Here is a 25854-nt window from a genome sequence, read left to right as displayed (position 1 = left end):
GCGCAATAAGAAAAGAAACACCGGAACGAGAAAGGCCGGTGATTGGTGGAGTTTAAGCGTCTTTTGATTGGCACCTGGAGGCCGGGAGGCGGGCTTTGCCTACGTTTATCGAGCTTCTGCGAAAGCAAAATGGAGGGGTGTGTGTCTAACCTAATGGTCTGCAACCTGGCCTATAGTGGGAAGCTGGAAGAGTTGAAGGAGAGCATCCTGGCCGATAAGTCCCTGGCTACTAGAACCGACCAGGTAAAGCCGCTCTACAGCCTGTCCGCAGCCGGCGGCGTCTGCAAAACCTACGTGGCTTCTCAGGCCCAGCCCAAGCGGAGGCCGGCTCGAGCGCAGATCCCTACCCTCGCCTCGCGGTCCATACCCCAGGGTCACCTCAGGACTCGCAGTCTAGCTGCAGGAGCCAGCAACACAAACCTCAACAATTTTGGGGGGGGGGGGGGGCAGCGTTTAACTGGTAGAATTGGACGTTTCTAGAACGTCTACCGCACTTCTCAGAAATGCCAACTTTGAGGTATCCGTGAGGACAGACTTGTATGGATTTCTTTACCTTGAATGCAGTAGTTACATTAAGTGAAACACGTGTAACTGAACGCGTCTCCTGTGCCCGCCAGTTTGTTAGGAGCTGGGGGAAAAAGCGCTCAAATTGGTCGAGTGGAAAAAGCAGACATTATTAAATTCTCTGTATTTTTATGTGTTTGAAATTTTCGTGAAAAGTTGAAAGTACCACTTTCAGGGCTAGAAGTATAGTTCAGTGGAGAACTTGTCTAGCATGCAGCAAGCCCAGGGTTCTATCTCCAGCATTCAAAACAAAACAAAACAAAAAAATTCTACATTCTCTTACGTAGGACTCATCAAGAAATACAGCTATAAATGCAAATACGAGTTCTCTTTGAGAAACGTGACAAACCCTGTCTTGTTATTTTTAAAAAGCAGCTTTGTTGCTCTCTTATTCTGTGTGTGATATTTTTTAATGGTATGCAGTCTCAACTAATTTTATGGGTATTTCTTCCTCCATTATTCATAAGTTCTTTCCAGAGCATCTAACTTGAGATCTGTGAGGTAGAGATTTCAGAGCCAGGCAGATCTTGGCTAAGTTGTGTGACCTTGAACAAGCTGTTTACCACAAGGAGTCTTAGTTTCTTTATCTATAAAATGGAGATAGTATCCACTGTATAGGATGGTGGGCGTTAAGTGAGATGATGCATGTAAAACTCCTAGCACTGTGCCTGACGTAGAAGTACATAGTAAACAGCCAAAGCTCCTTTTCTGCCAAAGCATTGGAATCAGTTTCTTGCTCTACCGACTTCATCACTGTATTCTACCCAGAATTACTTACCTTCATCAATGTTATTCACTCCATGTTACTAAAATTTTATCTCATACTATGGGAGTGAGTAATACAGCTTAAGGTTACCTACCTGAGGATCCAGTGTGCTCCATTTTTTGTTTTCAAACAATGGGTTTGCTGGCACCAGTATTATTTTATTTTCTGCCTTTTTGTCATCTATTTCTCTTCAAGAATGTGGACCATAGCGTTTCTCTGTTTTTCATGTAGGACAGCCGAACTGCTTTGCACTGGGCATGTTCAGCAGGACATACAGAGATTGTTGAATTCTTGCTGCAACTCGGTGTGCCAGTGAATGATAAAGATGACGTGAGTACTAGGCAAAACCGATAAATTCTCAGTAATCTTTAGACTACAGCCTGGTGTTTACTGAAGCCTTGATATTAAGTTCATAAACAAAATTATAACCTTTACAGCGAGGAAGTTACAGCATTTCCCTGGCGATCAAGCATGTGACTAGTGGTTGCATTATTTTAGAATGTTAATTTTGCCACTATATCATTTGGGGTAAAAATACAGATCAGAGCTTATTACTGTGAAACCTAAAAGACTGTAAATTCTTTTTACTTTGTTTGGATCTTTTTGGTCAATAATGAAGATTATATAAAGATAGCATTAGAATTGTGAAGAATAAGAATAGAATAAGAATAGAACCTTTTTTATTGGCAAAAATTCCTTTTTCAGGCATGCTTACTGAATTAGTATTTATAATAAGAAAGAAAAATAATTTATGGGGGATGATTGAGAACAGTAAAGTATATCCTTATGGTAAAATAATAGGCAACCAACAAAGTTATAATTACAAAGAACAGAAAAATTCTCACAACATAAGTGAAATGGTTAAAAAATGCACTTCAAATAACTTCATATCCTCTGATCCTAGCTTTGATTTAAAATAGTATATTATATAGGAGCAAATAACTTAGAATTTGACTTATGTATCATTAAGTCTATATTATTGGATTGTATTTTTTCTTTTTTATAGTATATTATTTTCCAAATTCTGCAATGCTTGAGGAGGGGTAAAATGAATGTTTTTTAAACTATTCACACATAACGTAGTAAACCCTGTGTAAATGTTCATATTGATACCTGTGCCTTTTTCCCCTGGTTTCATACAACCCACCTCTTTTGCAGGCTGGTTGGTCTCCTCTTCATATTGCTGCTTCTGCCGGCCGAGATGAGATCGTAAAGGCCCTTCTGGGAAAAGGTGCACAAGTTAATGCTGTCAATCAAAATGGCTGTACTCCTCTACATTACGCAGCTTCCAAAAACAGGCATGAGGTATAGTTCTGCCCCTAGGTACTTCTGTTGAGTTCTGAACATGTATATAAACACAAATAGATCTCTGCAGTAGTCTCTTCTCTGTCTTTTCCAGATTGCTGTCATGTTACTAGAAGGTGGGGCTAATCCAGATGCTAAGGACCATTATGAGGCTACAGCAATGCACCGGGCAGCAGCCAAGGGTAACTTGAAGATGATTCATATCCTTCTGTACTACAAAGCATCCACAAACATCCAAGACACTGAGGGTAACACTCCTCTGTAAGTGACAAGTAACAGTCATTTGTATTCTATTTAATATTAGCCCTCTTGCAGTAATTCTTATATATCATTTATATTATTATTCTGTTTATAAATGTTAGTAGCAAAAATCTAAAGGTACACTAAAGCATACAGATAAAAATGAAAATTGCCTATCATTTGCCATCCAGAAATAACCACTGATAACATTTTTGTGAATTTCTTCCCAGTCTTTTATATGTATATGCGTATATTTTACATATATATTTCAGAAAAATTGGGGTCATACTGTATCTGTAATTTTATATCTTGATCTTTTTACCTCATACTGTGAGCATTTTCCAATGTCATTAAATACATTTAAAACATTTTAAATGACCATGCAGTCAATTTTATGGATGGGTCACAATTTAATCATTCTTCTATTACTTTATAAACTTTTTTGAGTTTTCCACTATTATAAACACTGCTGCATTGACAAACTTTCTGTAAAAACCTTTGTCCATAATGCTAGTACCTTAGTGTAGACTCCGAGAACTTGAATTATTGGATCAACAAATACACATATTTTAAGGCTGTTGCTGTGTGTTGCCAAATTGCTTCCAGAGGAGTTGTATCATTACCCTCCCAAGAGCATTTTAAGAATGCCTATTACCTGACATCAACACTGAAATTATCACTTTATTATGTGAAAAATTGTATTTTGTTTTCAATTTACATTTTTATTGTCATTAAGTTTGAAACTTAATGCCTATGGCAAACTATATTTCTTTAACACATTCACAATAGGGCGTGATTTCGTATGTCTCACTACCAAGTGGCTCTGAACCACCAGTGGTGTATGCATGACTGTCCCATTGGGTGGCATGGAACAGTCATGCCAACACCACCAGTGGTTCAAGCCTATAGGGACATGTTAAATTGTAATATTTTGTGTTCCTTTCTCTGTTTCTTTTAGGGAAATTAATTTGTTTTTAATGGCTTTTAATTACTCTTCACTTGACATAGTAAAAATACAACTTTTTGCCACATTATTTGAAAATATTTTTCCCAGTTGATCTTTTTATTTTGTTCATGATTTTTTAAAATAACACAAGTTTTCCATCTCTGTGTAATCAAACCTATTAATCTTCCCTCATGACTAGAATGCTCATCCTTACCTTGAAATTAGTTAAGTACTCACCTATATTTTATTATAGGTTTTCTTTAACACTTTATTGGTTTTGATTGAGATTTGTTGTTACTGTTTTGTTTTTTGGGTTTTTTTTTTTTTGTACTAGGGATCGAACTCGGGACCTGAAGCTTGCGAGGCAGGCGCCGGAACCACTGAGCTAAATCCCCAGCCCTGTTGTTACTGTTTTGCATTTAATTCTTGTATGTATGACCTGAAGCCAGCCTCTGCCTTGATATTTTCCTACATTATTTGGCCACTTTTCTTCTACACTGAATGGTGTCTGTTTTTGGACCAGAAAGCATTAGTCTTCTTTTTAGTCCAGAGTGAGGTTCATTCCACCTTTTCTAGATTGACTTTACACCAACTTTTAAAAAATATTATTTTATTAACTTTTATTTTAAAGGGTGTTCCCTGTATTTCAGAGTGACTCTTTTGGAAAGACTTATGTATTTTAGCTCTTTTCTCTGAAACTCAAAAGGCAGGATTGCCTGGAGGAAGAATAGAATTCAGACAATATAGAATCCTAGGAAAAACACAACATTGTGGAATAGCTAGTTGCTATTCTTCCAATCCAAACTTTGCCACTTTCCGGCTATATTAAATATACATTAACCTTTCTGAGTCTTAACATCTGCAAAGTTATGATAATAATTCTTTCCTCACTATATTATTGTGAAGTTTGAGTAAAATGCCATGTAAAGTACCTAGTACCCTGCATGGAAAACTAAATGCCTAACAGAGGTTGGTTTCCTTCCCCACCCAGTTTACTCCTCAGCTATGTCATCATAACTAAGAACTTTAACCTCTGTCACAATTTTAACTATAAAAGGTGTTGATAATACCTTGCTAATTTACCAGGTAGATACATCATGGATCAAATGAAATGACATGAAATATTTTCAACTACTTTTTCAAAGTTTAAGCTGTATAAATTGCTACTCACAGGTTATGAATTGAGGCTTTTCTAAACTCTAACCCAGAATCATTACATGTAGTGTTTGGGATAAACTATTGCTGATCTCCATAAAATGACGAAGTTTTGCCTTAGGCTGTCATTTAGATCCATTCTTCTACCATAGAGTAGTAGGACCAAGATTATGATTTATGATCTGTTATTATAAAGGCATTTCAGTGAATTTTAACTTATAAACAATCTTTCCCATACAATTGATTTTCCTTTCCTGATTATATAAATTTCCAGTATTACTAAAGCCTAATAATATGCAGTTTAGACTACTTAGTAGGAAATCCTAACCATTAAATACATTGGTGCTGATTAATTAGTCTTTGTGTTCCCCAATTTCAGACACTTAGCCTGTGATGAGGAGAGAGTAGAAGAAGCAAAATTCCTGGCATCCCACGGAGCAAGTATTTACATTGAAAATAAAGAAGAAAAGACACCCCTGCAAGTGGCCAAAGGTGGCTTAGGTTTAATAATCAAGAGAATGGTCGAAGGTTAAAGTAGCTTGGATTTACTCTTACTTTATATGTTTTGTTGTCCCCAATGTCCTGGAAACTAATGTACTTGTGCACAAGGCATCATCTGCAAAGGAAGTTTTCTTACCTTCAGAATCTTATTAACATGTTATATTGTTCCTGCTGAGATACTTGTTCTACAACCTGCTTTCCAGGCATTGAATAATTGTTGAGATTGTTCTACTGTCATCACATGTTTTCTATTATTGAATTTTGGTTAATTTTAAGTGATTGTGTGGCTGTTGTGAATCTTCAGCACCTTCCTGTGTACCTTCTCTCTCCCTCTGAAGCAGAACAACCCAAGTAGCACTAGGCAGGTTCTGTCAGGTGGTTCCAGGTGGATTCTGTATCTTCATATAGTTGAAACACATCCTAACTTGTTTTTCAAGCACAATCAGAGACCTATACCAAATATTTCCTTTTTTTCCAACTGTAAGGCTTCACTTATTGTTATATATAAATATATATATTTATTTAGTCGACCAAATTTTAAGTTGGAGAGTATGCTCTAAAATAACAGAGTACAGTATCCTGTGTACCCATGTGTCTCTTTGATGAGCTGTTTTCCTCCACAAGATGTTTTGTTTTTAAAAAGGAAATTTATGGGCCGGGGATTTAGCTCAGTGGTTCTGCCGCCTGCCTCGCAAGCGCAAGGTCCTGAGTTTGATCCCCGGTACCGAAAAAAAAAATTAAAAAGGAAATTTAAAAATACCTATGTTGACTCAACTTGTATTGAAAAGAATGTCCACATTGTTAAAGTGTAACAAATATGTATTTTGATTTGTATTTCAGAACTTTAAATGTTAAAACAATTGCACAATTTTTTTTTTCAACTCAGACATTCACTTAAGCCTTAAAATTCTAAGTAAAGACATTTCTCAGTTGTGGGTAGCTCTAAAGTCGATAAAATTAGTGAAGCTTGAACTGCAACTAAAATCTTGGAAACAATAGTCTTCTGAATTGCCAACTAAATGCAGAGCAAAAGGAAATTAATAAGTGCAAACTTGGGCTCAATTTAGGGAAGCATCTTAAGTGATTATTAGTTATAAAGTCTAATATACTCAAAGTGATTCTTCAAATTATTTTTTAATTTGAATTTTAAGCTGTAAATATTGTTTGAAATAAGTAATCCAAGTGAGCCCACAAACTTGTATTAATTTGAGGTCAAAGACTTACTGACAAGTAAGTAAAATGAGTTTAGTAAATATGAACTCTGTTGTTTATAAACAAAACCATTTTACATAAATTCTTTTTTGCAGTCCTGAAGATTGACGTTTGGGACATTAGGCAAGTGCTCTACCATTAAGATATACCCCCAGCCCAGGGAAGCATCTCCTTATGGAACAAAAATCTTTCTTTACTCAATGCTGGAGATAGAATAGGTGGTAGGGGAAATAATGTATTTCCAATATTTTTAATGTGACTAAACAGTCAAGTTTTGTCTAATAGGATCTGTTAAGACTAAAGGCCTTTAAATGTTGAATTTATTATCTGAGGTAATAGGCTTTATGGTATAAAAGAAACTCATTATAATTCCTTAGTATGAGTTCTTCAGTGAGCAATACAGATGGAACCAAGACTGAGGTAATTTGTACACTTAAGTGACTTGTTAACAATATTTGAATCACTGATTTATATAAACTAAGGGTATTAATGGCCTCAAATCCTGACCAAATTGTTAACTGTAGAAAATCTGATACAGGTAAAGCTGACTCGAGGTCAGCATGTTTTAATTCCAAAATGAACTCAAAAAAGATAATTCAATTTTAAAGTTTAACTGAAAGTATAACTTGGAAGAAATGGGTCAATAAAACTGGAAAAATTTATGTTCTTAAGTACCTTTTATAGGGAATTCATAATTTTGGTGAGATTCTAGGTAAATCTACATTCTACTTTAGAATCTTTGACTTAACAGTTTAATTCTCTGACCCTAGCATTTTGATTTCCTGTTTTTCAATTATACCAACTACAATGAATTTTTTATGCAGCTCTGCCTACTGTTTTCTGTTTCTATATTCTGTTATGGAATATTAGTCTGTCAGCAAATTTCTTCACTTTGCTTTATATGGCTCCTCCTTCACAGTACTATTGACTGTCAAAACTTGAATGCAGAATGTTGTATGTGTATTTTTCTCGAAAGAGGTTCATAATTTTATAAATTCTAAAAAGGATCTGTAATTCCTCAAAAAGTTAAGAATCACTGGGTAAGAGAAAAAAGAATATCAAATCAATTGTCAGGAGATATAAGTTCCAGAACATTGTAGTTCTACCACACTTTATAGGCTTTACATGTATTCTTACTATATCCTTTAAAAAGACAGAAACCATCTCCATTTTACACATGAGAAAATACCAATACCAAAATACAGCTTTCCTGGATCCTAATACCTTTTTTTTTCTACCTATACTTAAAAACAGTGGACCAAATGGAAGGTACTCTGGCATTGATAACCCATTAGTTTTAACACCTACCCTGTGCTTTTCTTCAAATTGCCTGTGATGTAATAATAAATACATATTTGACTTCAGTCCCCAGTTACTGACACAGAGCTCCTGTGACTTTTTTAGTACATATTGCAGTAGATAATGATTACATTCCTTGTGGGGATTTGTTACTTGTATAACATCTTAATTCTTTCTTCATCCCCTTCTCCTCCCCTCCCTCCCCACACTCCATCTCTTGTTCCCCTTCCTGTTTGAGAAAGATCTATCTCCCTACTTCCTATTATCTTTTATTTTGCTCTTTATTTATATTTTGGGTTTCTCACATAAGAGAAACCATGTGGTATTTAAGCTTGTGTGTCTGATTTATTTCACTTTAACATTATAGCCTCAAGGTATAGAGGTTAGAGGAGTATCTTATCCAGAACTACTAAATCTCTTCAGATTTCTTGGTAATAGGAACATCTTTTGTTCTAATTGTGCAACTCTTAGGCTCCTGAATAGCTTCATGTGATACACACACACACACACACACACACATACACATACATACACATACACGCACACAGTCTCTTCACTATAATGGCCAAACCATGATCAGAAACTTGAAACTTTCAGCCCCGTCTCCCAGTCCCCTCTGTGCTGCAGACTCAATAATGTGATAAAGTGAAAACACATTTAGGGTCAAGGGCTGTGAATAAAGGAACTATTTTGTTTTCCTTCATTGGCATTTTTTGTTTCTCTCATCATTTTCTGAGTTCTTTGTTTTTAAACCAAAGCTTCAAAGAAAAGTGGGATCATTAACTTGATTGGTTTGAACCCTGTTTGTTTATTTGTGGTTCTGGGGATGGAACTGAGGTACTTGCACATAGTAGGCAAATGCTCTTCCACTGAGTTAGACCCCCAGCTTCATGGCTTGAACCTTTTGTGATGCCCTGTAGCCTGTTTTCCAACATGTAGACATTGTAAAACAACTTTGTATTACTAAAACTTGGGCTTCATTGAAATTAGTAGTTTGGTGCCTTTGAAAGAGTATTACATTGGGAACCAGAATTTGGATCTAGTTTGTATAATCTCAAGAAGATTATTTTCCCTCTCTTTACTCAGGGATTCTCGTCTGGAGCCTGGGTAGGATTATGTAAGAGCAAAGCAGCTTTTTAAAAGTACATTGACTCCTTCCTGTCTCTCTCACCAAGAATGTACAATTCTATATCATCTACTTCCACCCCCATCATTATCAGGAGAGAAGCACTGTATGCGTTATAACCATCATATGTGCTGGAGTTGAAAAAAGTTGAATATGATCAATGGTGAAGTTTTCTTCCAGCTCTGAAATACTTACTGAAGGTTTATCAGACTTGAGTTACGCACAGGCCAGTGTAAAAGGCAAATACTAACTTTTTAGCATATAAGGCTGGGGATGTAGTTTAGTGGTGTCACACCTGCCTGGCAAGTCCAAGGTCCTGAGTTCAATACCTTGTACCGAAAAAAAAATCTGTGTGATTTCTTATCTGTTGATCAAAAATTACTGTATTTTAGTCCCCTTTCATTATAGATCACTATAATTTGGAGGCTTTCCCTAATGCAGTAAAAATTACAGCTTTCCTATCCTGCAGAATTGTTGATAACGCTCACTACTCATAGTTAGCAACACTCCATGAGGACAAGGGCTACCTCTGATTCTGCTCACCATTGTACCACCAGCAGTGCCAATTTCATACTAGCTATTCAATAAATGTCCGGTGAGTGGTTGAATAAAGAAACAAATTAGATAAGGGTTTACTACCAATAAAGCTGTTCTGTTGACTAGGCACACCCTAGTTGCTAAATGCAGAAACAGATGAGACAGAGAAGTTCCTGGAAATTGTTGTGTGGAAAGAGTGGATCTTTAAGAAGCATAGGGCTGGCTTGAGAAGTTTGTGAGACTACCCACTAAATTTTAAGTACTTGTGGCAAAATAAATAATTTGGTACCCTCTATGAATAAGGATTATTCTAAAATAATTTAGTCAAAGCTTAACTAGTCAGTATTTTCTGATCCAATGATGAAGAACAGGAAACATTTTGTTCCCTTATTGGGAAGCTTTTAACATACAAGCCTATTCTTGTCTAAGTGAGATTTAGTGAGCAGAATTGTGTTACGCCAGTATCTTACAGGGATTCATGATTCATCACAAACGTACATATTGGGTGTATCATGGATGTACTTAAAGGAGACTGGGATGAAATTGCACTGACCAGAGTAGGCTGAGTAGATGCCAAACTCCATGGTTTGATTTGAGAGGGCTGACAAGATTCCTTTTTCTATGAATATCTTCCTTAGATTATTTCAGTATATAAAATCCCCCCATTTAGACTTTTTAGGTTATGGGTTATCTATGTTCAAAAGTCCCCTTTAAAAGGTAAATTCTCCTGAGCTGGGCATGGTGGTGCATGCCTATAGAACCAGCTACTTGGGAGACTGAGCAAGGCGATTACTTCATTTGGAGGCCAGCCTGAACAGCATAGCTTGACCCTGTCAAAAAAAAAAAGGTAAAACTAAGATAATCGTAAATCATTTATCAATCTGAATGAGATGACTGGATGATAAAAGTTCATGTTCACTGGACAAGAACAGGTTATAGAACAGCCACCTTTTAAAGGGTGCCAAGAGTAGGGGTTGGTCCTGAGCAATGAATCTTGCCTGAGGGATACAGACCTCAGTAGGTCACTGAGCTAGTAAAAGCATAGGAATCTTGGGTGTCTGGAAAATAAGGCACCGCAAAGGCCAGGAAAGGGACTGAGGAAAAATCCAAAGGTACATACTTGCCCAGCTGGACAACACATACTCTGCATATTTTAAAAGCCAGACATTTTTGTCTATTTGTGTCATCCACAAATTTAATAAGTATGACTTCTGTGTTTTTGTCTAAGTCACTGTATTTAATCTTGGATTCGGGTACTCTGTAACATCTGAAATTGTGTGTGATACTCTATGAGTGTATTTTTCAGTGGCAAAGGGTTCATAGTTTTCAGGAGACTCTCAAGGTGATCCATAACTACAAAAAGGTTAAAAACCATTTGATCAAACTACTCATCAGTATGTTGAACAGAACAGTGTTAATAATTACAGGGTTGTATAAGACCAGTAGTGCCTTCCTTCCTGCTCAGCACTGATCCATCAGAAATGTTGGACTTAGTATTGACTATTACATGTCAGTCTTATGATTAACCTGAATCATAAAAGTGGAAGGGAAAAATGACTTCCAGCTACTTAGACATTCTGGCCATTGAATTTTTTATACTGTTGATGTTCAGTTTTTAATATCTAAATATTAGGCTATTCTTCAGATCATCATTTTACTTCCTGTACTATTCAGGCAGTATATGTCATATAGTTTGTTATTTTCTGTGAATGAAATTGCAGATGCTTCAGAAATCCCTGAGAATAGTTGCAAACTGACACAATAAAGAAAATACGTAAGTTAAAGCTTGCTTACTGCTCTCTCCATGACTTTGGACAAGTGTAATTTTTTTTTTTGTACCAGGGATTGAACTCAGGTCCTTGCGCTTGTGAGACAGGCGACAGAACCACTGAACTAAATCCCAGCCCCTGGACAAGTGTAATTTTTATTTCTATTAAACCTAAACATTCTTCCTCAATTTGTTTTATGAGTATGATGTATAGAAAGGAGTTTGCAGTTTAAAGAAAATCTTCTAACATGAAAATATGGATGTGGTAAGTTTGAGATTCATTACCTCACTTGAAAAACTTTCACCTTAGAAGTCACACACACACACACACACACACACACACACACACAGTATGATCCCATTTGTATGAAGGTCAAGAAAAGGCAAAGATCTCTATGGAAAACAAATCAGTGGCTGCTGAAGTCTAAGGCACAATGGGATTGCACAAAAGAGCATAGGGGAAACATTTTGGGCTTGTGGATGTTCTCTATTCAAGTGGGTATGATGGTTTCATGCATGTGTACAATTGAAAACATCAAATTGTACACTTAAGATGGGTGCAGTTTATTGTGCATAAATTATATGTCAATAAAGTTGCTTATTAAAAGATTTATCTTAAAGATTTATCTTAAGAATCATTAAAATTAGATTTTGAGTATTTATTGAGCTTTAAAATAAGATTTAAAATATAATTGATTACACAAATGAAAAAGTAAGTTACCTGTAAATTTCTTCAAGGTGGGATATGAGTGAAATATGATCATGAAAAAGCTTTCTAAGAGTTGAAGAGAAGCTATCAATGCATCTTAGTTAATATCTAGCATTTACACAAGAATAAATTTGCTTTATTAATGTGGAATCTACCAATAGTAAAATAGATTATTTAAAAAATTAGTTGAGATTGTCAACTAGACCTTAAGTGTTCGTTTAGAACACCTTCCTAGTCTTCCCCTTCAAAGTAAGTAGCATCAGTTACAGTGATAACATAATAGCTTATTCATAGCTAAATTCTACATCACAATAATCAGCACTTTGTATTTACTGAAGAAAATTGTATTTGAAATCATTTGCCTGTATATATGTTATTTGGCATTTTAAAAATGGATTATTTTCAGAATTTGCTATGCTCAGATATTGGACACCAGGGTGATCCCTTGGGAAATATAACATGATAAATGTATCAATTGTAAAATTTGGCTTTAAATGCTATGTACCAATTAATATGTTCCCTTTCTTTATATAGTCTCTGTTGTTTGTGGAGAATGTCTTCCTAATCTATGAGAAATGCGCTTGAGTTCTTTCCTTAGTAAATATAAAAATGAATAGGAAAGCCAGAAAACTAATCCTATAAATAATATTGAATCTCATTAATAACACTTTGTCATGTGTGCATGTGGAACACAACAAAATAGCTGAAAAATAGAGAATAAAAATTTTCTGCAATAAGATGTTTACCGTTGCAAAACTCTTTCAACTGAGTTAGGAATCACTTCCTTTGTCATTTGTTATGCTTACATGTTAGTACAATTTTAAGCATTGTATACTAATAATGAAGGAACCCTTGCATTTATTTTTCAGTTAACTTGATCCATTTATTGGGATTTATGGTAAGAATGAGCACTATGTTAGAAGAGAGTTGGTCAGAATGGAGAGAAGAGGTGGGGATTGGTTAGGTCAACTGAATTTCAGTTGCTAGTAATGGGTTCCTTAGTGATGAATGCTGTACTTAGAGGTGTAGCCTATGTCTTAACCACACCCTTTCCCTCATCACACTGGGGCTCAACTACTACCCCAGGCTCTGGTTCCACCTCCGGCTCCGGCTCTGGCTCTGGCTCTGGCTGCAGCTCGATCTCAAGTTCAGGCACACGCACAGGTGCTGCTCCTGAGGCAGGTTGTGTAGCAGCTTCTGGTTGTGGAGAAGGCTCATGGTCTGGTTCTGAGATGGCAGCAGGCTCATTCTCATGACTGGAGGATGGCAGTGTTGCTTCTAGATGGATAGCATCTTCCGCTGGCATTGCTTCGCTTTCTCTCACTTGCCTTGTTGTCTTTGTCATTGGTCTGCAAGAAAGAACATCCAGAAAAAAGTAAGGGAAATGCTAACTTTGAAATTTCACATTGAGAGATATTCTCTGTAGCATCAGTAACATCGGTCCCAGACTGTTCAAAAGGTCTGTTAATTCTGTTTTGATTCACTATATGTGTCCATTTTGTTTTTTAGAAAGGTTAGATCTCAAATATGATGAAAGTTCAAGAAAGGCAAACCATGTTTAAAAGATGGGAAAATGATAAGGACAAAAGAGTTTAAGAAGCTAGAAGGTCTTAGATTTGGTCTAATAAGGACTAAATCCATAGCTCTGATATGTCTCTATCTCCGACTCCATTTAGGGCAATATGTGGTACCTGGTTGGTGCCCAATACAGAGTTGTGGAAGCAAGGAGATGAAAAGTGAACAAATGAATGAGTCTGATCTACACTACAGAATAAACAGCAGAGTGGTTTAAGAGCATGGGTTGTGGGAAGGCCACATTCTGACTTCTGTGGGCCACAGGCACTTTGCCTTCATAGGCCTCTTAATCTATAAAAAATATTTAAAACTATATTTATAACTATGTTGGCATAAAGCCAAACACATTAACAGTGTATCATAAACCATTTTATTGGTTTTAAAAAGGTTGTTGTGATGGTTAAATGAGTTGATATACATAAAATGCTTAGAATCGAGTCTCAGCAATTGTAGCCACAATCACTGTTTTTGTAGAAGAATAGAAACCAAGCAGAAAGATACCTCTAATATTTTATGCTATAAAGGGTGCTTAGAAAGAGCTGAATGAAAGAGACATGCCTGAGAAATGTTTTTATTCAATTAAATAAAAGGCTTACTCAAGCTCTGTGGTAGATTTAGAATGCCTCTTCTTTTCCTTTGCCTTGTTTCTAGCAAAGTACACCACAGCTATGATGATGGCAGCACCTACCAGGATACCAACTAAGACCCCAATGATGATCCCAGCTTCTGGATCTGGAAGATGCAGGCAACTGGTTAATAAATTAGAACATACTGTCACCTCATACACATGCATTTATGACTGGTGGAGAACATTTGGAAAATTCACATGGATGGTTACTTGTACAGGTTAGGGAAATAGAAATCCCTAGAACTCTGCTGGTTGGATTCATAGCATGTAAAGAAAAAGGACTGTCTTAACTATATAGTTAACCACTGACATTCACACATATAAGAAAAGTGCTGATTTGGGCAGGCAAGGTTGCTTTCAAAAGGGGTTTAGAGAAGAAAGTCTGCAATGTGGACACCAGAAACATTCCTCTGTGACAGCAAAACACATTTCACCAGATTTTCCCAGCACATAGGTGAAACAAGTCCCTAAAAATTTTCCCCTTCACACACTCTGTGCTCACCACAGAGCCTTATGCATTCTGGCCACTGGGAAGGGATATGGTCATTTCAATAAACAGTTTTATTACATCAGTCTATGGAAACTTTTAATGACTGTGAGACAATCCAGCTGAGCACCAGACCTTCAAGCCTGGAGGTGTTGTCCCTGTGAAAGCATGTCTGGTCATAAGCTAGCCCATGCATGTCCATTTTACCTCAAACAAGGATGAACAATTAATATTGAGATGAGTGATTGAGTTGCCTAATAAATCATTTAAAATTTTATGATTAAAGAAATACATGTGAATAATTTTGAAAGTTAAATAGTTCTAAACTAACAAAACCATCAGTCCCTGCCTCACTTATCCCCATTTCTGAGTCCCATTCACTGAAGGCAATGACTCTGGATCTTTTTTTTTTTTTTTTTTGGTACCCAAGATCCAACTCGGGACCTTGAGTTTGCAAGGCAGGCGGCAGAACCACTGAGCTAAATCCCCAGCCCATGGATCTTTTTTAAAAAATCTTGCCCCCGTGGTTCTATTATGCTTGTCCTGGTATGGCCTGCCTTTTTCAATCTTCATTATTTCCTCTTGATTTCCTACTCTGAAAGTTAGAGACTTAGTTCCCCTGAAGCCCCATCACTTTCTCCTAATATAGTTACATCCCAAGTTTTAGTTAAATCAAAATTGCAGTATTATGACTATGTAAATATTGTTCTCAGCTGAGGAACATAGTATACTGTGATTCTTCCTTGTACAACTTTTTTTTTAATTCCCAACATTAATAATTGCCTCATTTGGAGATTTCTCTACATTTTTACTGCATCATCAGTAATTCCAAAATTTCCAGGAAATCATTAAATTCTTTTCAATAGATTCAAACGCATCAGATATCTGTTTTTTAAAAGTTTTTTTTCTGTCAGAAACATCCTTTCTGGAGTTATCTTCCCTCTTTATCCACCATAGACTGGTTGTCTTTCTGTGTCTGCAGCTCTACTTTTATCCTTCAGCATCCCTATTTTATAGATAAAGAAACAGGCTTCACAAGTTCCTTCAAGAGGCAACTAAGATAGTACTTGGTTGGCAAAGCTGCCCCCAAATCTATAAGCATAATTGTTACTTCTTTAGTGTTCTAACAGACTCTATGCAGATATGCAGATCTCTATTATGACATTTAGCACAATTTAGTTTTTATTTGTCTCTAGCTGAACTGTGAACTTCTTAAGCATAGAATATATCCTGTATCTCTATCACTTAGGACAGTCCCTGACACACAGAAGACATTCAATAAATGCTTCCAGATGGAAGGAGAGAAGGAAGAAAGCATGGAAGGAAGAAAAGGAAGGAAGGAAGGAAGGAAGGAAGGGAGGAAGGAAAGGAAGGGAAGGATGAAAGAAGGGAGGGAGGGAAGAAGGGGCAAGGGAATGAAGAGGGGAGGAGTGGAGGTAGGAAGACAGGCAAACACTGTACATCACTGGAAGATTAGAAAGGAAGCAAGACTCAAATACAAATCCTATATGTCTGTATAACTACCACATGATTATATCTCTGGGAAGGTAGAAAGGGCATGGGAGAGATCTAAAAACAACAAAACGTCCTGGGGAAAAAGCTGGAAGTGATATGAGAATATAAAGGAATGAGTTTCAGAAAAAATAAAGAAGAAAGTTCAGCTTCATAAGAAGAGCAGTAATCTGATAGAACTTGCCACCCCTGGATATGTCATACATTAAAACCACAAATTCAAAGTATGTCAGAAAAATTAATAGATAGCAAGACCCTAAGTGTTATTTAGTGATTGTCAAGAGGCTCAGGAAGACATCTCATATAAGAATTTGCCCCTGGATTGGCCCAGTTTGCGAATTCCAAGGCCCATAAGTATTATGCTTGGAGAGTAAGTAAGCACCTTTGAACTGGAAGATTGAAGTTTAGAGGTATTTTGGTTGGCTCTGCCAGTTACGAACTGGATGATGATGGGCAAGTCATGTACCTCCCTGAATGTTAGTTACTTCTTCAGTAAAATATAGCTAAAAATATATTCTACCTCCCTAGATTGGATGGATGGGAGGATTGAGTGAGATAATGCTCATATAGCACCTGGCCCAGCAACTGGCACGTAATAATAATGATGATGACAAATATTAGGTACTGTGATTGTGAGTGAGTGGCAAAATCATCATCATCATCATCATCATCATCATCATCATGAGAGGCAAATCTTAACAAAGCAGTTAAGAGCTGGGAAGTTTGTGAGCTATATATTTGAGAGAGATACCTACAGTGGCACTTGTATTTACCAATAGCATCATAAAGAAAAATCCAGCCTGATACTATCTATCAGATTATTGCTTTATTTATTAAATAGTAATACCTACTTTCTAGAGATTTGGTGAAATTTAAATAAACTGGTTTTGTAAAGGACTTAAGGAGTGTATTAAATATTATATAAACATTAGATATTAGGATGATCATTCATTTTATCAATCTATAAATAAGGCACACCAATCTCCAGAAAGGCAGGAAGGACTAACCAGAGATCCTAAATAATTTAATTGGCTGACAGGTATGGACTACTTGACTCAAAGAGAAACTGTTATAAAGTTGTAGGGTCAACTCACGTGAAGAGGTTAGATCAATTTCACAGGAACTATTGCCAAGTTTGTTGATGGCAGTACACTGGTAATACCCTTCTTCAAAATTTGTCAGATTTCCAATAACCAAAATCCCAGTGACTGGATCTGTCAAAACCAAGAAATAGACTTTTAATATCTTTTAAGTGGGTACAGATTATGTCATTGTAACAGATTATTTAGTGCCCACCCATTTCCCCCACACTGGCCTCCCTTTCTTGAGATGTCCAACAAGGGCCTGCTAGGACTATGGCTATTCTTCCCATACTCACCACCTCTACATTGCCTTGTACAAGTTTGGGAATAGATCATACCACAATCATCATGTTAGGAAATGGATACTCTTTTTAAATTTCACTCCCTCTTCAAGAAAAAGAGAAGACTGAACACTAAGGACAAGCAGCTGGTCACATACTTGTGGTATCAGTTAACCTCAAACACCAGGTATTGACAGGGGCTGCCAAAGGTGATACTTACTGAAGCGTTCTTTCACTGGCACAATGTTTCTTCCCTCAAGTTTATACCAATAGTACACAGGAGATGGTGTTCCAATCGCAGAGAGGCAAGAAAGAGAGATAGTATGGCCTGCTTCTGGACTTCCTTGGAGGCTACAAAAAGGCTTAGAAGGTTTGACTGTAAGACAATAACAAAGAGTAAAACTCCTGCAAGATGAATGGTGGCCCATGACAACATAGTCACTTCCTTGCTTTCATTTTGCAGAATATGTGTTTATTTTATTTTTTAAAATCTATAAAAACTAATTTTGACAGATTTCTAGTTGTACCACCAGGTGGGAGTAGAGCACTTCAGGTGCAGGGACCTTCTATGCAGGAGGCCATTAAGATTCAAATAGTTTCTTGTCTGTCTCCTCCCAGATTTATAACCATGAATTTCAGCATTATGCCTTAAAATATGCCTTAACTAAAACAGTTAAATGTAGGCAAACACTAAATGACTAGGAACATAGCTTATACTTCTAAAGTAGTTTTAAAGGAAACTAGAATGCTTAAATATTTTAAAATAATCTAGTTTTTATTCTTTTTAAATTTTATTAATACTATATTTTTCTATTCTTTTAATTCTTTTTTTCATTTATTCATCTGTGGGTGATATGCAACAGTTGAAAGGTTTGAATTTGCTTGTGTCCCTCCCTAATCAATAAGGGAAGTCCATTTGGGATGTGTGCTACTGGCACTGCAATCTGTATTTCTCCTTCACTCAGCAAGCATTTAGTTATATGCCTTCTGTGTGCTCAGCACAAGACTAGGCACCAGAAATTCAAAAGCAAGTTTGGCACAGTTCTGAAGTAGGGTAAGGGACGTAATGGCAGATGAGGTTAGAGAGGATCAGGGCCCATAACTTGGAGACCTTTGTAGTTCATGTATTTTTATACTGAGAACAGGGAGACCATGGAGGAAATCTAGAGTGCTGATGATGGTCATTTTAACATTTTAGATGGATCACTCTGACACTATGGGTAGCTGAACCAAAGGGGAAGAAGAGGCAGGCTCAAAAGCTATTAAGAATATTAAAAAAAGTCAACAGGATTTGGTGACCAACTGGATATGGGGCATGAGGAAGAGACTTGGATGTATGGTGACTTCCAGGGTTTTCATTTGGACAAGTGGATACATGATCCTGTTGTTACTTGACATAAAAAATCTCAAGTAGAGGAGCAGGTCAGTGGGGGGTATATGAGGAAAAAGAGATGATAAGGTGTTTGGAACATCTTAGCTGCTTATGAAAATACCTAGGTAGAGAAGTTCTGTAGGAAGCAGGGAATCTGAATCTCCCCATTCAACCTTTCAGTTTCTTCTGTCCTTAATCATATACAGTATGCAATCATCTAAAGTTCTATACTTTCTAACTTACCTTCCTCATCTTAATTTGGATATAAAACCCCCCAAAGGCTGGCATTCTCTAACTTAGGCAAGTTATATCTTAAATGGTTTGGGCCACTCAGCCCTCTAGTAGTTATTATTGTTGTTGTTGTTGTTGTTGTTGTTATTATTATTATTATTGCAGTGCTAGGGATCAAACCAGAGCCTGGCACATACTAGGCAAGCACTCTACCACTGAGCTACATCTCTGTAGCCTTCCTGCTCCTAACCTGGCACACAGTAGTTAAGGGCACACAGCTCTGCATCCACACAGAATACTAGCTCTGCAACTTTGCCTTTGACGTGTTTGGGCAAGTTACTGAACTTAACCAATCCTTGGTTGACACATCTATAAAATGTGAATAAGAGATTATCTAACTTCTGGCTGATCCAAAGATTAAATAAAATAACTCATATAGGGTCTTGCATATGGAATTGTTGCTGGCTACGGACAAGACTAATTGCTGCTACTGAAGTTAATCTTCCCCCACTTTCTGCTCTATTCAGCCATCTCATAGTCCAATCCCTTCTGCACATGAGCAAGAAGATGTGCTTGTACCAGTAGTTTTAACTCTTTGAAATGCTTCACTATCCCTGTCTATTTCTCTATTTAGCTTTTGATTCTTTCTTCATTACCAATGATTTTCTTAGATAAGAAAAACTTGATTTTTCTATCTTAAACTAGGCTATTTAACCAAGAGTCCATTGCAATTATCACTAGATATAGATACAGCCTTTTTATAAAGATGGGGATTGTATAGCCTTAACAGCAGAATAGAACAATTTAAACAGAAAAGTAATGCTGGTATTTCACTGTAAAAACACAAAAAGTCAAACACTAGGACTTGAACTAAATTGTGGACAGACACCCAAAATGATTTGTACTTGTTTCTTGAACCCAGATTCAAGAAACAGATAGACATTGGGGGGCGGGGTTGTCAAATACTTTTTTCCTTTTATTGAACACTTAGTGGATTACTTTGAACCAAGTCCCAAGCCTGTATATTTTCTAAAACTACTGAATCAGAATTGCATTGACATTTTATTGAGTTGAAGTCCCCAGCAGAATTTAGATATTTTACTGGCAAAGCCATTGATCTACTCTTTGGCTTTATTGTTTTCAATAGAATTGGCATGGGAGCAATAGACTCACCTCAGAAAATAAGTGAAAATGCTTGGGTGTGTTCTCAAACCTTCTCTAAATTAATCAGTTTTCTGCCATGTGCCAAACTGCAGAAGGGAGACGATGTTCATTCCAAATGCACACAAAATAATTATTCAGATTTGGTCTCAGTATTTTTTGGAGATTAATTTTCCAAGGTTGTCATAAGTAATGGAACTCTCTCAAATAAATGACCATCCAGACCATCTGGTTCTTTGCTCATTGCTGTTTCCTTCACCTAAATTGTGCTCTGCCACCTCGGCCCCTTTTCTGCCTGACACGCTATTATACATCCTTTAGTAGTAAGCACAAAAGTCACTTTCCCCATCAAGTATTCTCAAGTTGCCCTTATGTAGCTTTTAGATCTCTCCTCTGTCCCCTCATCCTCACAGTGCTCTTATCATATCTCCACTGAAAGCTTTTATGTTACAAAACTGTCTCCTTCACTACATTGGACTTCTGGATGGCTGGGACCCTGTCTTTTACATCTTCCATTCCTTGGCACAGTAATTGTCTTATGTTCTCAGTTTATTGAATGAATTAATGCCTGCATGAGTAAATACAAAGGATTGATACCTGTTACTGGGTAATGAAATATCTCTGAATGACGCATCACTATGAAGAGCCATCTTTAAGGAAATGTCAATTCTTCTCCCCACAATTGGCCGCCTCTACCACCTGTAACATCTCAACCCAACCTGAGTCAGGGCAGGCAGAATAGGTGCTCACATTTGAAATTTGAGAACTACAAACAACCTCTTAAGTTTTAGGGAAAATTAGCTGTCTCAAAATTTCCAGAAAACCTAAATTTATCTGATGCCTTTGTTCTTCACTCTGTTAATAAAGACAGAAGTTTTGAGAGTTCCTAAAGAGGAAATCCACAGACTATCCAGTCTGTTAGTTTGCCTGAGTCCTAACAGCTTAAGGAAAAGTCAAGACACAAAGCAAACATTGCCTGACCCAAAAATTCATGGGAAAGAATAACTCAACTTCTTATGGAAATTGACTTGAAATTCTCAGCCATTATTTATTTTTTTATTTTATATTATTTATTTATTGGTACCGGGGATCAAACTTGGGGCCTTGCACTTGCAAGGCAGGTGCCTGAACCACTGAGCTAAATCCTCGGCCCTTTTTTTTTTTTTGAGACAGGGTCTCACTGTGTAGTTCAAGCTGGTCTTGAACTCACTGTACAGCCCAGACTGGCCTGGAACTTGTAACGATCCTCCTGCCTCAGCCTCCCAAGTACTGGGATTACAGGTGTGCACTACCACGCCCAGCTTCTGACTTTGAAATTTGAGAGCATTAACTTTATTGTTTAGCTTTATTTCAAGACTATTTCCAAGCCATGTTATGAAGAAGCTTAGCCTGTTTAGATTGTTTCAGCTCAGAAAACCCCAGAGCCAAGGAACAGCAGAAAATCAATTAAAGAATTAATCCCTCAAGTTATTTGAACATAATTGAAGACCCTGTAAGTCTCCAGTATCTCATTTGATCCTCATAACCAAACAAAGAAGATAGGACAGGAACTACAATCCCATCTTACAATAGCTAAAGAAAGGTGGACTGACTTGCATGAGGTCACTAAGTACAGAGTAAGGTCTAGAACCTAGGTCTTCTGACTCCTAGTTTGATACTTTGGCATTTATAACATACCTTTTTGCCATTTAGTTCCCATGCATATGACTGGTCTTCCAAACTGGAACATAAACTCTCCCAGGAAACTGCTTGAGTAATACTTCTCTTGTCTGTCCCTTAGGCATACAATTCAGGCTGTGAATTTAGGCTTCCTGGAAATGTTGAGACTGCTAATCTTCTCTCAAAATTAAGAGCCTCTTTGCAGTTCTCAAATCCCAAATAGGAGCACCTATTCTGCTTGCTCTATTTTGCTTAGCAAAATAAAACACAATTTATTCAACCAACCCACTCTTAAACATCAGCTCTTGGGTACCTTTCCCTCTTTTCCAGGTGGGTAAATGCAGTGGCAAACCTCACAGTAAATATCAACTGGTTCCTTTTTGGCATCACTCGAGTGGAAAGCCATAGCAATGGCTGACAGTTCTAGGTGTACATCTTCTTACCAATTGTTCCTTTTCCAAGTAACTCAATTATCAAGTCACTGATTTGATCTAGTTCCTTTTTTCCTATGACGCATATATACAGCTTGAGAGGAAAAATAACTAGATCAACTCCATTTCGGGTTCCTTGGAAGTGGGAAAATGTCAACTGGTTATCTGGTAAGGGTTGTGAATCCTTTCCTCCCTCTCTTTAGTACTTTCTACCTCCAAGGTCTGCAGACATCTGCTTAGCCTCCACTGTCTTCTCATAGAGCAGTTGGAAGGATCCCTAGAAACTGCTAAAACTGGGAGCTCCCCCAGGACACAATGCATGCCTCTATCACTGCAAACCTTATCTCTCCCAGAACAACATAGGCAGTCAATAAATATAGAATAAATGAACTACTCCAAATTCATTTTGAGAGCAGATATGACTTGCCCAATGTCTTATAATGAATGTTTAGATAAATAAATTGGTTCTTGACAATGGCTTAATGTGTAGTCCTTCAAAAAGCATTCACATTTTAAAAAAGGGATCTTCTTGCCTTTATTTAAAAGAATTATTTGATAGTGGGAATTATGAGAGGCTTGGAAGAGATAATAAGTTGACAACTGTCTCTTCCAGGTAAGTCTGGCTATACATAATTGGAAGTTCTGTCTGAAAGATTTGCTAGTGATCATTTGGTGGGAGAGTAGGTTATCTCATCCATTCCCATTGTATTCTTCAGAGACAAGGATCGCTGGAGGTTGAGTCATTTACTATGGTCATTTTGGCAGCTTTCCTACTTTGACAATTGTTTCTAAATGTTTTATGAGTGATTTCTCAGTGCTACTGTATGGGTTGAGTTGGTGGAATGTCTCTATTTCCCTGACAATGAAAGGATGGAAAGATTTAATTGGCATCATATCTTAGTGTCCTGGTTCATTCAGTGTACTAAGTTGCTCCAAGAAGAGAAAAGCCAAAAAGAAGTGCCCATACCTAACACAGTGACGTTGATGATGCCTTGGTTTTTGCCGACAAAGTCTGGGGGGTTGTTAACGTCGCAGATGTAAATTCCACTGTCTGCTGGTTGCATGTGTGATATAGTTATAGACGCATTACCTGGATCGGTGGACCCTATAACTCGACCTTTGAATTGTCTGATGCCGGAAGCTTCTCCACCTTCATAATAGTAAACCTAGGACAGAAAAATAACTGAAATGAGAACTGGAGAGAGCTCAGGACTAGGATAAGCTACCTGGAATCTCCTTTTATTCACATTACTTTTGATAAGAAGCAGCATCTTCCCTCCACAAAGAACAGATCCCTGTAGCCAAGAGTTCTCGGTTCAGAGGGACACTTAATTTTTTGTAGCTACTCACAGCCATTGTCTCACTTGTGCCTCAAATCAGCTCTGTGATGTCATCAAGGTGTGCCTGTTTTACAGAGGAAGGGACAGCTGGAGCCTATAAGATTCAACTTCTAAACCTGGGTTAAGAGATCAAGGCGCTCACCTGCTGAGTCTACCTGAAGAAAAGTCATCATATATGACACAAATGTCTGATGGGGGGGGGTAAAAACCATCATTTTTACCACTTTGTAATCTTTTGATTAGAGTTTACTTTACCCAGTGAGACTATCTAGTTTCCCTAAAAGTTCAACTATTCATGTTCTTTTCATAAACACATATTCCTTCAGATAAGCAAACTTGGATTTATTATGTTTGTTAAAGTGTAGGATTTCAGAGCAGAAAGTTCCCTGAGAATTCATTTGGACCCATCCCCTTCTAGTGGTCATATAAGTATGAGACAATGTGAGCTAATAAAAGGCCTAGGAAGTGCTTATTCATAGTTACCATCTTTCTCCCCATGTCAAATAAGTGAACTCAGACCCAGAGAGATTAAATGACTCATCTGCAGCCACAAGGATTCATTTATTATTACTATAACTTAGAAGATTTAAGAAAGATCTGGGTTCTAGTCCCTCCATTAGAGAATATGGATACTTGGATAATCATGGCAACTATGGGCAGGCACAGCATGGTATCATAGAAAGAGACTTGGTCTAGGAGTCAGAGGGCTGGTAATTTGGCCATGGCTTTGCCTTTGACTGTGACACAGTCAAGGGATGTGGCCTCTAGTCATGCCTCCATGGCAACCTGCTCTGTGATAAGAAACAAAGTTATTTAATCTCGCTAACCTTTAGTTTCCACATCTGAATGAGGAACCAGAGTAATATTTACAGTGTATGCTATATATTCCCAGAATATAGGCATTTAAATTGATTTTAGGTGGTACCAAAATAAAAACTTAATAATTTTAATGTGTTATAAAGAGATATATCTAACACATCAAATATGTGACTTCACAAATATTGTTCTTTGGGGTGAGACTAAGGTATATGATTTTAAAGATTCTAAGAAACCAAGTCAGTACAGAAAACAACATTAAACAATTAATAATGCTGGTGATACACCAATATGACAAAAATCACAAAGAGAATACGTGAGTATCCCATGATTTAAACATGAGAATCACTAGACTAAGTAATCCCTGGGGTCCGGGCATAATACATCTTAAGTGCAAACACTTTGTTAGTTTCATATGAATGTATGTCATTCAGTGATTATTGTTTATTTTTTCAATTATTATTTTTTCACTGCCTTAGTCCAGTGAAACTATTTTCATAAAATTTACTAAAAGGCTCTTACAGTTCATTTAATTCTCTCACTTTCAGAAGAAACTCAGACAGGTTAAAAATATATTTGCACACAAAATGAACAGTTTTAGGCCAGACTTGAATCCAGTTCACCTAATTCCTTTTCCAGTGCTCTTTACCTAAATAATCAATAAAAGAAAGAAATCAGAAAACAAAAACATATTGTCTAGATGAATTCAAATGCCTTCTCCTTTAATCACAAAATCAACATATTTTAAGACAGACAAAAAGGTAGATTTTGAGAGAAAAATTCAAAAAAAACAGGCATATTTAAGGAGAAAACAACACTGTTCTGGTTTTTCTATCATCAACGTACTTTGCCCTAAATGTGGTAGGAATAATTATAATTCATTCATCAATACCCATTGAAATCACAAGTTTTTGCCCTTTGTTTAACTTACAAATCAGAAAACCAATATTAATTCCAGGTACTCAAGTGGGACAGGAAGAACTTCAACTCATTAGAGATCTTTTGCTTTCATTTGACTAGTCAACACAGAGTTTATCTACTTTCTAATTGACAATTTAAAGTCCTATTGTCGCTTACCTAGAATGTAGCCTGCTGTCCATCAAGAAAGCCCTTATAATCTGAACATCTGGCCACTTCCTCTGCTCCCAAGA

At 37.0% G+C, this 25854-nt stretch overlaps 3 protein-coding genes across 6 annotated transcripts in view; 1 reads left to right on the top strand and 2 right to left on the bottom strand.

Moving 5' to 3' along the window:
* Positions 1-1606, bottom strand: part of Atg4a (autophagy related 4A cysteine peptidase) — a 63275-nt gene extending 61669 nt beyond the window's left edge. Inside the window, exon 1 of the mRNA XM_087196745.1 lies at positions 1425-1606. Coding sequence (XP_087052871.1) covers positions 1425-1446 — 22 coding nt within the window. The 5' untranslated portion in view covers positions 1447-1606. The remainder of the gene's footprint in view (positions 1-1424) is intronic.
* Positions 63-11439, top strand: Psmd10 (proteasome 26S subunit, non-ATPase 10). 2 transcript variants are annotated; one of them, XM_087196748.1, is made up of 6 exons: positions 63-243; positions 1562-1660; positions 2489-2635; positions 2730-2896; positions 4156-4249; positions 5356-11439. In XM_087196748.1, exons 1-5 carry the CDS (start codon positions 130-132, stop codon positions 4208-4210), a joined length of 582 nt encoding a protein of 193 aa, XP_087052874.1. In that variant the 5' UTR covers positions 63-129; the 3' UTR covers positions 4211-4249; positions 5356-11439. The 2 variants fall into 2 exon arrangements, with proteins under 2 accessions (XP_087052874.1, XP_004861505.1); XM_004861448.4 differs by lacking the exon at positions 4156-4249.
* A 1530-nt stretch (positions 11440-12969) lies between these two features.
* The window catches only part of Vsig1 (V-set and immunoglobulin domain containing 1), a 36218-nt gene continuing 23333 nt past the window's right edge, over positions 12970-25854 (bottom strand). For all 3 annotated transcript variants that reach the window (XM_087196746.1, XM_004861453.4, XM_087196747.1), the window contains 5 exons: positions 23515-23713; positions 17914-18069; positions 17425-17544; positions 14300-14435; positions 12970-13477 (listed from right to left, as the gene is read on the bottom strand). In XM_087196746.1, the coding sequence (XP_087052872.1) occupies positions 13159-13477; positions 14300-14435; positions 17425-17544; positions 17914-18069; positions 23515-23713 (930 nt within the window). In that variant the 3' untranslated portion in view covers positions 12970-13158. The remainder of the gene's footprint in view (positions 13478-14299; positions 14436-17424; positions 17545-17913; positions 18070-23514; positions 23714-25854) is intronic.

This window comes from Heterocephalus glaber, unplaced genomic scaffold (assembly GCF_053883595.1).
Source record: "Heterocephalus glaber isolate CG9 unplaced genomic scaffold, H.glaber_assembly_v1.0 deba00001613, whole genome shotgun sequence".
NCBI classification, from domain to species: Eukaryota; Metazoa; Chordata; class Mammalia; order Rodentia; family Bathyergidae; genus Heterocephalus; species Heterocephalus glaber.
The sequence above is the reverse complement of the archived record's forward strand: the minus strand, read 5'-3'. Positions and strand labels throughout refer to the sequence as shown.

Coding starts and splice junctions, on each gene's coding strand:
- Psmd10 (XM_004861448.4), top strand. CDS start 130: ATGGAGGGGTGTGTGTCTAACCTAATGGTCTGCAACCTGGCCTATAGT. Junction 1,661..2,488: donor CAGTGAATGATAAAGATGAC/GTGAGTACTAGG, acceptor CCTCTTTTGCAG/GCTGGTTGGTCTCCTCTTCA. Junction 2,636..2,729: donor CTTCCAAAAACAGGCATGAG/GTATAGTTCTGC, acceptor TGTCTTTTCCAG/ATTGCTGTCATGTTACTAGA.